The sequence below is a fragment of the Ruditapes philippinarum genome, unplaced genomic scaffold, assembly GCF_026571515.1.
Source record: "Ruditapes philippinarum isolate M1 unplaced genomic scaffold, ASM2657151v2 ctg812_1_1_1_1, whole genome shotgun sequence".
Classification (NCBI taxonomy): domain Eukaryota; kingdom Metazoa; phylum Mollusca; class Bivalvia; order Venerida; family Veneridae; genus Ruditapes; species Ruditapes philippinarum.
Genome location: NW_026862783.1, coordinates 667363 through 681746, shown reverse-complemented (window position 1 = coordinate 681746; position 14384 = coordinate 667363). Strand labels below are relative to the sequence as shown.

Genomic DNA, 14384 nt, shown 5'->3' with positions numbered 1-14384 from the left:
TCCATTTAACACTTACAAAGTTATAGCCAATTTTAGCAAATAAAAAAAAAAATTACAATAATTTGACCTTCAAGGTCAGTCATTTACAATGTAACAAGTCAATGCCAAAATGGGTTTTTATCTATTTTAAGACCTTGTCCTTATGGTAGGTGTGCTCAAGTACATGTATGAAGACGATCCACTCAAAAATAACAAAGTTACAATTTAAAACAAGAGCCGGTTGAACCGGGTGATGCTCCCCGAATAGGTTTTGGACACAGGAAGGTATACCTCTTGTGTCAGAGTTATGCCACAGACAAAGTTCAAAGTGTAAAAACAACCCAAATATTGTGCACAACACATTGTCTCAATATGGTGATCATTTTTGTGAAATAGTTGTAAAATCCGACTTCAAATAACAAAGTTATGCGCCGGACATGATTTTGCTGCAAGGTCATGCTGTGACCTTGACCTTCAAGGTAGCAACCCAAATGTTGCATGTGGCATGTCAATTCAATATGGTGATCATCTCTGTGAAATAGTTGTTAAATCTGACTTCCAGTAACAAAGTTATGGGCCGGACATGATTTTGCTGCAAGGTCATGCCGTGACCTTGACCTTCAAGGTAGCGACCCAAATGTTGCGTGCGACACGCCATTTTAATATGGTGATCATTTCTGTGAAATAGTTTAAAAATCTGACTTCAAATAAGGAAGTTATGGGCCGTACACGATTTTGCTGCAAGGTCATGCTGTGACCTTCAAGTCAGCGACCCAAATGTTGTGCATGACATGTCATCTTAATATGATGATCATTTCTGTGAAATACTTTTTGAATCCAACTTCAAATAGCGAAGTTATGGGCCGGACACGATTTTGCTACAAGGTCATGCTGTTACCTTGACCTTCAGGGCGACCCAGATGTTGCGCGCAACACATCGTCTCAATATGGTGATCATTTCTGTGAAATATTTTTAAAATCCGACTTCAAATAACAAAATTATGGACTGGACACGATTTTGCTGCAAGGTCATGCTGTGACCTTGACCTTCAAGGTAGCCACTCAAATGTTGGGCGCGACACATCATCTCAATATGGTGATCATTTCTGTGAAAAAGTTTTAAAATCCGACTTCAAATAAAACAAAGTAATGGGCCGGACACGATTTTGCTGCAAGGTCATGCTGTGACCTTGACCTTCAAGGTAGCGACCCAAATGTTGTGCCCGACACATCGTCTCAATATGGTGATCATTTCCGTGAAATATTTTTAAAATCAGACTTCAAAAAATGAAGTTATGGACCGGACACTATTTTGTTGCAAGGTCATGCCTTGACCTTGACCTTCAAGGAAGCGACCCAGATGTTGCGCGTGATACATCGTCTCAATATGGTGATCATTTCTGTGAAATATTTTTAAAATCCGACTTCAAATAACAAAGTTATGGACCGGACACGATTTTGCAGCAAGGTCATGCCGTGACCTTGACCTTCAAGGTAGCGACCCAAATGTTGCGCGCGACACGTCTCAATATGGTGATCATTTCTGTGAAAAAGTTTTAAAATCTGACTTCAAATAACAAAGTAATGGGCTGGACACGATTTTGCTGCAAGGTCATGCTGTGACCTTGACCTTCAAGGTAGCAACCCAAATTTTGCGCGCGACACATCGTCTCAATATGGTGATCATTTCTGTGAAATATTTTTAAAATCAGACTTCAAATAATGAAGTTATGGACCGGACACGATTTTGCTGCAAGGTCATGCTGTGACCTTGACCTTCAAGGTAGTGACCCAAATGTTGGGCGCGACACGTCGTCTCAATATGGTGATCATTCTGTAAAATAGTTTTAAAATCCGACTTCAAATAACAAAGTTATGGGCCGGACACGAATTCGGGACGGACGGACGGACAACCCAACGACTATATGCTCCCCCGAAATTTTTCGGGGAGCATAAAAAAATCAAGAAAGGTTTGAATATTTGAAGGTCAATTTCATTTATGAAGGAAGGTCAAGTTCAGTCTAGTCAACCTGAAGGTCTTGTCCAAAGTATTATTCTGTCCAAGCAGGAAGGCAATCCATTGAGAAATAAAAACATTATGACCAACGTTAAAGTTTTTTAACAGCAACGTCAACGAAAACATGTCTGCAGCAATAGTTCTTTTTTTCTTTTGGAAAAAGTCAAGCTAAAAATGAAATCTTTAAAAGTCTTCTCTTCAGAAACTACAATACTCAGGGCTAGATATTTGTCATGTAACATCACCTTGTGGTCCTCTACAAAAAAAAAATTCAATGTTAAAACTGATAGATCCCTACTCTGACCTTTCATTTGAATAATGATAGATTTAACCACAAACATTGACATGGGTTGGTTTGTTAACAAATATGTTGTGGTGAAATTCATATTGAATCTGCTAACTTGATAATTAGAATTAAACAGGTCAGGGATCTATGCATTGGTCCTCTGCCACAGGGGTCTTTTTTGATATATATTTTAATATTTATATACAAACAAAACATTAGTCTTCTCCCAAATTTATAATGCGCAGATCATTTTAGTACTGCCTAACACAAATCATGCCTTTAGGGTCAATAATGGCTGCCTTGGAGGTCACATGTTTGCTTTGAAAAACAAACTTTAACCCTTAAATCTGCTGGATTTGTGTAATGGATTTGCTCAGTTAAATAAATTCAACTTTAGCCACAAATTGACCCAAGGGGCATGATTAATGGCAGTTTTGTAGAGGTCCACAAGGAAATGCCACTTGCCAAATATCTAAACTTTGGGTTTTGTACTTTCACACAAATTTGTTTTCTATGTAAGTCTAAATAAAACATTTCTATCAAGTAGATTCAATTTTCTGTTATGGGTTCAAAAGATAGAGCTGACAGAAAATTCTGTCCTTGACCTCAGGAAGATCAGACCTATGCTTCGCACCTATTCTTTTAAACATTTCTGCCAAGCAGTTTTTATTTCCTTTCATCAGTTCAAAAGTTACAGAGTGGACACAAAATTACTAATAGGAGGACAGACGACCAGGTGCATATACATGTAATAACATTCCAAATTATTTCACTCATTTAATAATATGTAATGATAAGTAAATAAAAAAAGTAAACATTCATTTATTTGAGTTTGATAATACATTCATCTTTTTACATTCATCAGTATTTTAACTGTACATACACTTGTAAGAAGTTGATTTCCTATCCATCTGCTAACACTGCTTTATTGAATTTTCCTGTTTTAATCTTTACTTTAAGTTTAGTTGCTTCTTCTCTATCAAATGGAATTTCATACACTGTTTTTTCCTCAGATAATACCATTTCTAAAAGACATGGAACTTTATAAATACTTGGGATAACAGGTTTATGTATAGGTTTTTGTTCATATTCTTTAAATGCATCAATCCATTTTTGTTCTTCGTCTTTTGGAATAAGACGCCAATCAAGTTTTTGTCCAGCATCTATGTTACACAGGCCATAATTCACTCCACGGAAAATCTTTTCACCAGTAGCTGTTCCTCGACAATATCCCTGAAATAGTTAAAAGTACATAATGTTGAATCTTGTGAAACACTTATTCAAAAATCATGTTGGATTAACCCTTTACCTCATATATACGCGAAACAACGTACTTTCAAGTTTCAATACCCCCCTTGAGGCCTTAAATAGTGAAAAAATGTCCTATTTATGCCCAAAACACTTGTTTTGGTTTGAGAAAGTGATTACTTTTTTGCAGTGCTGCCCCCATCAGAAAGATACATCCAGGGGGTGCGAGAGGGGAGATGTGCCCCCTTCTGCTTAGAGGTTTGAAGATCTAAGAAGATTTTGGACTTGTGGGGGGGGGGGGGCTAAAATTGGCCTCAGGTCGATCAAAAGGTAACATGTAACCAATGCGGAAAAGCCTTTGACTCTATCTCAATACATTGAGAAGTTGCAGCACTTTGAAATCAGTTTGGATGGAAAAAATCAACATAAAATAGTGATTTTTGGCAATTTTGAGATGTCCCCTCATCGCCATGGTAAAAGGAAATTTAAGATTAAGCATGCTGTTACAAAGGCTATGGTACCAGTCACCATTTGTGCCAAGTTTGATGAATATTGCAGCATCTTTTATAGTTTCATAGCAATTTGAACTTGTAACAGGATGCTTTTCAATGAAAACAGTCATTTTTCACAAAATGCTCATGCAGTAATGGGTTATGAGTTAATCACTTCTAGACAAATTGGTAATTAGTAAATTATGTGTACTAGTATGTTAACCATGTTTGTTTGACTAATCAAAGATAATATTTCAAAGAGACCCATTCACTAACCTTATCCTTATAACCCCAAGGTGGGAGCATTTTTTTGTGAATAAGTCATAAAACTTTTAAAAAGGTCTACTAGCCAATGATGCATGTCAATTACCGGTATATAAGCTCTGGGCATTGCTGATTTTCATAAAAAGAATAGACATCAGTCTACATAAGGCTTATGGGCATTTGGGCAGGGCTAATTTTGTCCTCAGGGTCAAGGTGAACATAACTTTTGTAGAAAAGTTCAAATTGATGTTGGCAAATATCTAAGCTCTTGGCTTTTATAGTTAGGACTTCGGAGTTAAAAAATCAAGATATGTTTATTTTATGTATCTAAAGATAAGAAACTAAGTGACCTCCAGGGTTACAGTAGGTCAAATTTTTACCCCAGGATCGTGTTTATGTAATTTTTGTAAAGGTCAACTAAGCAATGCTTCATGCCAAATATCAAGGCTCTGGGCATTGCTGTTGACTGTGTTTTTCTACTGAAATCTATATTAACCAAGTGATCCAAGTGGCGAGGCCAAACTTGACCCAAGGGCCATCATAAATATCAGTTTTGTGATGGTCCACAGGGTAATGCTACATGCAAAATATATGAGGTCTGGAGTTATAGTTGAACACTTAAAGATCCTTTATGTTGTAATTAAGATTGTAACCACACTCAAGTGAAATTTTATATATTTACACATGTATATAATTTATAAATGCTTTTAAAACAAGTTTCAAACATCGAAGAATATGTAAAATATGTACTGCAAATATTTGTCCACATTACATGTAATCATTAAAATAAATGCATTCATTTCTTATTGAAAAATTTGACTGAGATTTATAGAAAACAAGATTGCATTTGAGAAAAATGCTATGCCACCGCATTAATACAACACTAAGCCTTGTACCTTCAGACAATAAGATTTTTTGATTTTTTTACTATATGTATATATTGAAAATCAATGACCCCCGGGGCAAAGGCAATTTTGACCCCAGGGCTATAATTTAAACAATCTTGCTAGAAGTTCACTACATAATGTTTCATGCAAAATATCTTACCTCTAGCATTTGTCAATTACTAGAAGAAATTTTTTTAAAGTTTTTACTACATGTATAAGTTTTTACTATATACATATAAGGAAAACCAATGACCCCCGGGACGGGGCCGATTCTGATCCCAGGGCTATAATTTGAATAATCTGGGTAGAGGTCTACCAGACAATGCCTTATGCAAAATATCTAAGCTCTAGGCCTTTTGGGTCTTTACAAGAAGGTATTTTAAGTTTTTACTATATGTACATATAGTGAAAATCAATGACCCCCGGGGCGGGGCCGATTTTGACCCCAGGGCTATAATTTGAACAATCTTGGTAAGGGTCTACCAGACAATGCCTTACGCAAAATATCTAAGCTCTAGGCCTTTTGGGTCTTTACAAGAAGGTATTTTAAGGTTTTGCTATATGTACATATAGTGAAAATCAATGACCACCAGGGCAGGGCCGATTTTGACCCCCAGGGCTATAATTTGAACAATCTTGGTAGAGGTCTACCAGACAATGCCTTATGCAAAATATCTAAGCTCTAGGCCTTTTGGGTCTTTACAAGAAGATTTTTTAAATTTATTCTTATAATTCCTTTTGGTTGCCATGGCAACCAGAATTTCTGTATGGAATGAAATTCTTTGAACAACTTCTTCACCCAAGGATCAATCCTGCCAAGTTTGGTTGAAATTGGACTAGTGGTTTTTCACAAGATTTTTTAAGTTCACTATTTAATCTATAGAACACACACACACAAACACACAGGTGAATCGCTATATGCCACCGCATCGCAGATGCTGCGGTGGCATAAAAAAAATCTAATTACCTCCCTTTTTTAACATGAAATGTAAATTTGGTATCTTTACAAATTATGCTTTTTGGAACTTACAATATTGATAAATCTTCATTTGAGCATTATAATTATGATATAAAACCATAAAAAATTGAGTTACATGATATTTAAATGGTTTCCAGATTCCTCTGTAAGTCTAGATCAATCAAGTGACACCTGGGGCGAGCCAAATATTGACCCAAAATGAAGTAGCATGATTACTATCATTTTTTTAGTGGTTTACTGATACCTGGGGTGAGCCAAATATTGACCCAAAATGAAGTAGCATGATTACTATCATTTTTTTAGTGGTTTACTGATAAATGCCAAACATCTAAGCTCTGAGCACTGTAGTTTTGCGCTTCTTTTAAAACGTGTTTCCCAATATGAAACTACATAAATCATGTGACCCCCGGGCTAGGGCAAATAATTATCCAAGGTAAAGTAATGATGTGTATCAGTTTTGTTGAGATGCATTGCTACATGCCAAATATAAAATTCTTGTCCTTTTAATCTCACACAATAAGACTTAAATGTAGTTTCCCATATAAGTGGATACAAATCAAGTTTCAATTTCTTCCACTGCTTCAAAAGATACTGAGCGGACAGGAAATTGCCAAGTATGTAACAGATATATAGCTTCACAATAAAGCTTCACAAAAGAAGACTTACATGTACTTTCCTTTATAGGTCTATAGTATATACATGTATATAAGTCTATATAAACTAAGAACCCCCATGACAAGAGCATGGTTTACATATATTTTGTTGAGCATTACCAGATGATGCTGGGCATTGTAGACAATTTTAAAAGATTTCAATTTTTGTAGTCTACTTTTAACTCCTGTGACCTACAAATGCACTCAACTTTTTAATTGTATATAACTTTTGTTGAGGCCAAGCTAAGGAGTATTCTTTTGAAATTTTTTGTTTAAAGTAATTGTGGATAATAACCAAGGACTGGAACAATTTGCAGCCTCACCAGAACTCATGCCAGGAACCTTCAGAATACTGTTCTGTGGCAGTGCTCTTCTGACTGAGCTATCTGGCCTTTTACACATCTTCTCCCCTAAATAGTGAACAAATACAACCTGTGACATTGATGATGAACTGGTGCCCGCAAGAAGCAAGAGATACTTTGTCATGAATACGAGTTACTAAGTCGTGGCCACAAGATAATTAAGTCATGTGCATGAGATACTATTTCATGGGCAAAAGTGCAATCCGGTCAACTCGTCCCCTAGTCAACTCGTCCTCTGGTCAACTCGTCACCTTTTTGGTCAACTCGTCCCCTACTTTTGGTCAACTCGTCCTCAAAGAGTCAACTCGTCCCTAATATGGTCAACTCGTCCCCTACGTTCGATCTATTCGTCACTATTATGTTGTAAATCAATGTCTTTAAATAGTACTTTTTATGTAAAATTTATAATGAATTTGATTGATATCGAAATATTAATAAAATAACGTCTTTTTTACGTTAAATTTTAATGATCTTTATCTAACCCACAGGCATAGCTTTGATGTAAAATTACAAAGACAGGTAAGTTTTGCAAACATTCAATTAATGTTTAATTAATCGGAGTTTTAATGATAATTAAAACTAAAATTAGGTCCAACTCTTTGATTTTTACCTCCTCCCTGAATGGATTAAAGACTGACGACAGATTAACAGAAATTGGAAGTGCTAAAAACTTTATGTCGGTGCGTATTGATCTCATTATAGAAGGATCGTGTCAATTAAAAAACATGATAATTGTTTGTTGTGAAATTGTCAATTGTTTCTGATTTTTTTAAAATTGAATTTCATTGTAATATTATGGTCCATTATCATAGGAGTTGTATAAACATACATGCCTTTTGAAAGAGTTAGTATTTTTTTTTCATTATTTTTTTTTAAATAAAAAATCCGTACAATGATATTTGCCGTGGATATTAACTAATTGAAAACATAAAGTTATTACTAAATATTCAATTGCCATCTAATAATAAGTAAAGATTAATAAGTAAAGATTAATATTAAATTTCCATAAATAAATCTTTAAATTGATCTCAAAGAGGAGCTGTATAAAACCGAGTTCCAGAATTTCTTGTATAATACAAGTCAACATATTGAATGTATTAATTGTATTTAATTCAACATTTTCACATATTTGACCATACACCATCAAAAACAAAGTCGACATTTGGAAAATAAAATTTTATAACAACCTTTGGCACGATTTTCACGCGATTTGTATAATTTCTAATTAAAGACACGCGTTCTGTTTAATATGTATATACGTATCCAACCACAGAGGCAAATGTGTCTTTAATCCTGTTATCAAATTACTATGTGTTTACTTTAATAACCAAAGGCACGTGTCATGATATATTTAATTAACAACAAAAAAAACCTCCAAATATTCGCATACAAAAAGCGTCAAAATATGTCAAATTCAGTAATTTTATAATGTATTATTTTAACAGTCTATGATAATTTATTGGGGGGTGGACGAGTTGACCAGGGGACGAGTTGTCCAAGGGACGAGTTGACCAAAAAGGTGACGAGTTGACCAGAGGACGAGTTGACCAGGGGACGAGTTGACTCTGAATCGGCAAAAGTTACTATATATATGTACGACCTAATTATCTTGTGGTCAAGACCTAGCAACTTGTGGCCTAGCTTAAGGTCTTCAGCGTACCCGTTTATATACTATGACATGACGTGAACGCTGAAGATAACCCCATAGGGAAAGTCCACCAATAATCGTGCCAGGAATCTGACACGCTCGTATTTATTCATCGAACATGCCATGAAGTAAAGTGAAGCATACCTTGATAAAACTATATATATTCTGTTGATAAGCCAAGGATGGACAAATAAAAATCTTATTACGAACATAAACTACCTAATAGTTTTCGACAGGTAAAATTTTCGGCACTTGGCCGCCATATTGCCAAAATGTTTGATCACGTGATTACGAGATTGACCTTTACGAACCCATGGGCCTCCAATATTTTTATAAATTACTTCTTTTAAAGGTATTGAAAAAGGTGATTTACTGACTTTTATATTCAATACAATCGTATTTAAGTACTAAAAAATTAATGAAAATAAATAAAAACATTATCTTGAATAAAAGTATCGAAATCATGTCAACAAAATGTTCTAAATATAGTTACACGACTCTATTCAAATCTGTTCCCGCGAATGACGTCATACGAGATCTCGCGTGGCACCTGAATGTCATGGCCAACTGTAGTCGGCGTAAATTGATATTTTACAGTTAAATAGGCAATTTTAATGACGGTATCAATATTTTGATACTTTAATTGGTATAGAATGATATTAAAATGATTGTTTTATCGTAAAATGCACAAGAATTGATTGGTCAAGTGTATTTGCAAGTGAAAAACAAGAATAAATCAACTTATGTTATTCTGGTTAGGTTTCATAACGGGTCTAATCCAAAACTTTAATGCCGCATCAGATGAAAAACAAAAATGTTAAAGAGCGGCTTATAAAGTTTTGGAAGCCAGAACTACTTGTGGCCATGACAAAGTATCTCTTTGTCAGTCTTGTGCCACAAAATTATCTCGTTGCTAAAACTTTGTAACTTGTGGCCTCGCTGTAATAGCTCGTGTGCATGAGATAGATAAAAACGCACAAATGTCACCTTTGCGCCATAGTACAATTGCCTGTGTATAGGACATGGATGCAACAATTCGCTGTTTTGACAGTCTATGTGCCGATAGGTCAAGGGCAAATTTACAAGTCCTTTCTTTTAAGAAGAGGGGTTAAATATTGTCATTGTGATTTGGTGTATTTACCTTTGCATTCATATCTGGAACTACTCTTCTAAGTTTGTAAAACGAGGGTTCTTTGTATCGCTTGCTAAATGAGACACGATATACATAACGACCCTCTCCAAAATTCCTCAGATTTCTTGCTATTTCATAAATTGATTTCCCATGAAAGTAACTTTCTCTGCCGATGTAATGTATCGGCATTTTTTTTTAATTATATATAACTGTCAGAAAACAATGTTACTTGCGAAAACGTATGACAAACTGACAGTCCTGTGCTCGATTTGATTAAAATTATTTTAATGGGAAAAATAAGAACATATTCTGAAATCTGTGCTATAATTTACTAAACTCTTGACGAATTAGATGACGTTATAGAAAATGTGGGAAACTGCTGACGAATAAGAATTTTGATAAAGGCTTACAGGAAAGTGTTGACCACCTATATAAATTAAATAATTCTTTTTTAATTACAATTCCTTGCAGAATACTTCTTCCAATGCTCCCTATTTTTCTCCTCAAAATAATGTGCTTCACGACGTATACGACGGGTAGAAATCCCATCTCTGAGGTGAAGTAAGGAATACTCAACTTATTCAGCCTCACTTGTAAGACAGGTACAAACCTGTAATTACAAACGGTACAAAATGGAAACATAAGAAAATAATATTTTTGTACAATAATGATAATAATTCTTGTAAGATATTAAAAAGCAATTAATTCCAAACTCGCGTGTATATAAAGTTCAGTATAATTACAGCTTTATAAAATGTTTATCCTCGTAGTCGTTGTCTGTGCGAATGCTAAGACCATACAAAGACCATGACTAATATGAGAAGATGAAGTGGTTAATCCATTGCTGCTCCATGTAGGTGATTAGATTCATTGTTTGTTCTTGATGGCAAATCATGTAGTGTGAGTATTGACAAATGGATTGCAAGGAGCTTTTGGACATACTAGCAGATACTCATGTTATGATGATGTATAAACTAACGCACGACGGAAGTGAGCTGGCTTCATTCCGACTTCCTGGACCTTGTGCCACACATGAACATGTATATACATTGAAGAAATATATAAAAACAAAGATTAACAAGGAAGGGCGGCCTTTGAGCCTTTTCATGGACGGTACTGGTTTTTGGCAGTAAGTACAGTTATAGTGATTAATTGCTACATTTCGCATTTTTTATGACTAATAATTTTACAATTAGCACAACTTTCTTCAGGTAACAAACATTTGACATGCTCTAAAAGCATTATTTAAACGTTTTTAAAACGCATACCTGTGATTTCCAACAAAGTAAAAATTTATTCATTTAATCAAATTTCAATATTTGACATTGACGTTCAAGGTCAGGGTTAATTTAAGGTTTAGATCATATCATAACAATTCAACATTTTCAAGTATAAATCGATCTAATAAATAAATAAACAAATAACAAAGTTATGACAATCTAAGTTAAATTCACTATTTTATCTTGATGGTCAATATTTTTATTGGTGAAGGTCATATTTGTATTACTAAACGTATGTCAATTTTTGTAAAAGTGTTCTTTTACCCAAGTAAAAATAAAAGTCATTGATAATAGGTTATAATCGGTTTGATCTATTGTAAAGTCTACTCCAAAGGATTGTTGTGTCCATGTTACTCTCCTGCGCATCGGTCGAATGTTTCACTAACGCTCACTTCTTACGTCTGAAGTAGCGTGAGTGCATTCAGTAAGCTGCGAAGGGAGCGTATGTCCATGTTTGATGACAATATTTCAAAAATAACAAAGTTATAGACAATTACAGCAAAACAATCAAGCAATATCCAAAGAATTGACCTTGAAAGTCACTGTTCTCGGCACAAGCAACGGCACCAGCAACGTCAACGACAACAGTACCGTAGCAAAAGCTTTTTAGCTATTATCTTCGAAAAAGTCGAGCACGTCGGGCATTCTTCTCTATCTCAATTATATTTCTAAGAGTTGTGTACTTGCATCTATGTGCACTTGTACAAAAACACAATCTTTGTCATTAAAAAAGGCATATATCCATGTTGGTGAAAGTAAGGACCCCTTATAAAGTTATCTTCCTTCTGAACGACTCTGCCATAACACTTGCATTTATCACTGCGACAAGTACAAGATAGGAATTGAGTTCTTTCCACGTTTCTTTATCAAATGCCACAAGTCACGGTTCCTTCTTAACACATGCCGCTGAAATATTCGGTATATAATGTCCATATCTTCAGCTAGGAGATATAGAAATTCTGATTTATCAAGACAAGGGTTGATATCATGAAGTTCAATAAATACAGTTTTGTCCATTCAGTGTTGAAAAGGGCTTTGGGATCCAACATAATTTAATTGACTGACTTAGTTTTTTTGTTGTTTTTTTTTGGAAAAAAAAAAATGAAATCGCAAAAGGAGTTTAATATGATTTTCATAATATTATCGCACTTTATACTAACACGGAGAGTGGGTCTGATCAAGTTGTTCTTCTTAGATATTGAATTGGACATACTAGACATTCTTACATGTCGAAACTCCGTTTTGAATAGCTTTACTGCCAAACATTTCCATCTTGAATGTCACCTCTTGAACATGTTTGTGATAGATTTATATCGAATCAATTAACTTAGATGAACTTAAATTTCGGTTTAAAATGTACCCACTATATGATCAAAGTTCTTGATAAGCATTTAAATCTCTGTAACGTACTGTTCTTGATTTTAGCATTCAGTTAATTTGTTTAGGTTGCAATGTTTTCACTTACATATACCCTATCCAACCTAAAATAGGTACGTATAACAATATAGATGCATACAGTGACCAGGCAACACATGAAGGTTGACTTGCATCGTTACAGAAAATGAAAGAAATGCGAGAATAATGAAATATGATAAACAAGATCAACAAGGAAAGGCGGTGTTCAATGAACGACCATTTTTACGACTTAATTTTATTAACTTGAATATCGCAAATGTTCAATTTCTAGTGATATTGACTGCTTCTTGTTTCAAAACTAATGCTACATTAAATTTACACTACATTATGTACCTTTCAACTTGATAAAGTTAAACTTAAGGCACATTTGGACACCTATAGAATGGGGTTTGAATATGTATCTATGTAAAACTCTTTTGTACAGATTAGACCAATATATGTACAAGGGAGATTGATACAGCCATAGACTTTGAGAGGTTGTCCACTGTACACTGTTATAAGTGGTTTATTGTTGACAGTGATGATCTATACATGAATTTTACGTACATCTAGAAACAAAATATTATGTTGCTATTTTTAGTTGGTTTGACGAATATTTCACATATACCCTACTAACTTTCAATAAAATATACTGATAAACTTCTTTCTATCTAGGTATTCTGTAAATATTGTAATCACAATATAAACAATAAATTTTACAATCAACAGGCTATATACAAAAAGTAAATATTATGAGAAAATTGTATCTTAAGATACATGAAATAGTTCTTGAAAATGTAACTGATCAAAAAGTCCTGGGTATTTGCATAGACAACAACTTAAAATGGCACTTGCAAATTGACTATGTTTGTAAAAAAAACTAAACGGAAAAATTGCTTTATTGAAAAAAATATCGTGTTTTTTTAACTTTGATATGAAATTATTGTTTTACAATGCATATATATTGCCAATTATGGACTACTGTTGTATTATATGGGGTAAAGGAAACACAAACTTCATAAATAATGTTTGTAAATTACAAAAACGAATTGCAAAAAATCATTTTACAGCAACCACAAAGATCTCCGTCAATGAAGCTATTCGAAGCTCTTAACTGATTATCGTACTTATTAGATGTAAATGCCACACGGCGGTGCTTGTTTTCAAAACTTTAAATAATATGGAACCGACTTACATGACAGAACTGGTGACTTTATCCGACAACAAAATATATAACTTAAGATCTAGGTCACGAAAAGATATTGTATTATGGACAAGAACTTAAACGAATTATATTAAAGACACATTTTCTTATTATGGCATGAACATTTGGAACAATACTGTATACCTTTAAATATTCGTAATGTTAATAACCTTTTATTTAAAAATGTTTTAAGGAAAAATACAAAACATATCTTTATGTTCATATTAATGAATGTATTAATAAATGAACGAACGAATGATGCAATTTATACGTATATGTTTAAAAAAATTGTTGAGTGTCTGTCGAAAGTATATGAGTTGTCTTATTCTAAAAATTACATATTATACATTCATTTTTCTACCTATAGATGCATGTTCTGTTGTTGTTTTCTATTTCAGAAGTCCACATTGGAAATAAAATATATATGATTGGATGAATTTGCTATTGTATGTTCTTAATGTGTAACCTTTTTTAAATAATGATATTATTATTATTATTATTATTATTTTTATTATTATTATTATTATTATTATTATTATTAATGCTATGACTAGCTTTG

At 33.9% G+C, this 14384-nt stretch overlaps 1 protein-coding gene across 1 annotated transcript; it reads right to left on the bottom strand.

Moving 5' to 3' along the window:
* Window positions 1–3088: 3088 nt before the first annotated feature.
* On the bottom strand, window positions 3089–10257 carry LOC132720211 (small ribosomal subunit protein mS34-like). Its single transcript, XM_060704287.1, has 2 exons — window positions 9956–10257; window positions 3089–3515 (listed from the first exon to the last, which is right to left on the bottom strand). The coding sequence occupies exons 1-2, from the start codon at window positions 10133–10135 to the stop codon at window positions 3186–3188; spliced, it is 510 nt and encodes a 169-aa protein (XP_060560270.1). The 5' UTR covers window positions 10136–10257; the 3' UTR covers window positions 3089–3185.
* Between the last annotated feature and the right edge of the window lie 4127 nt (window positions 10258–14384).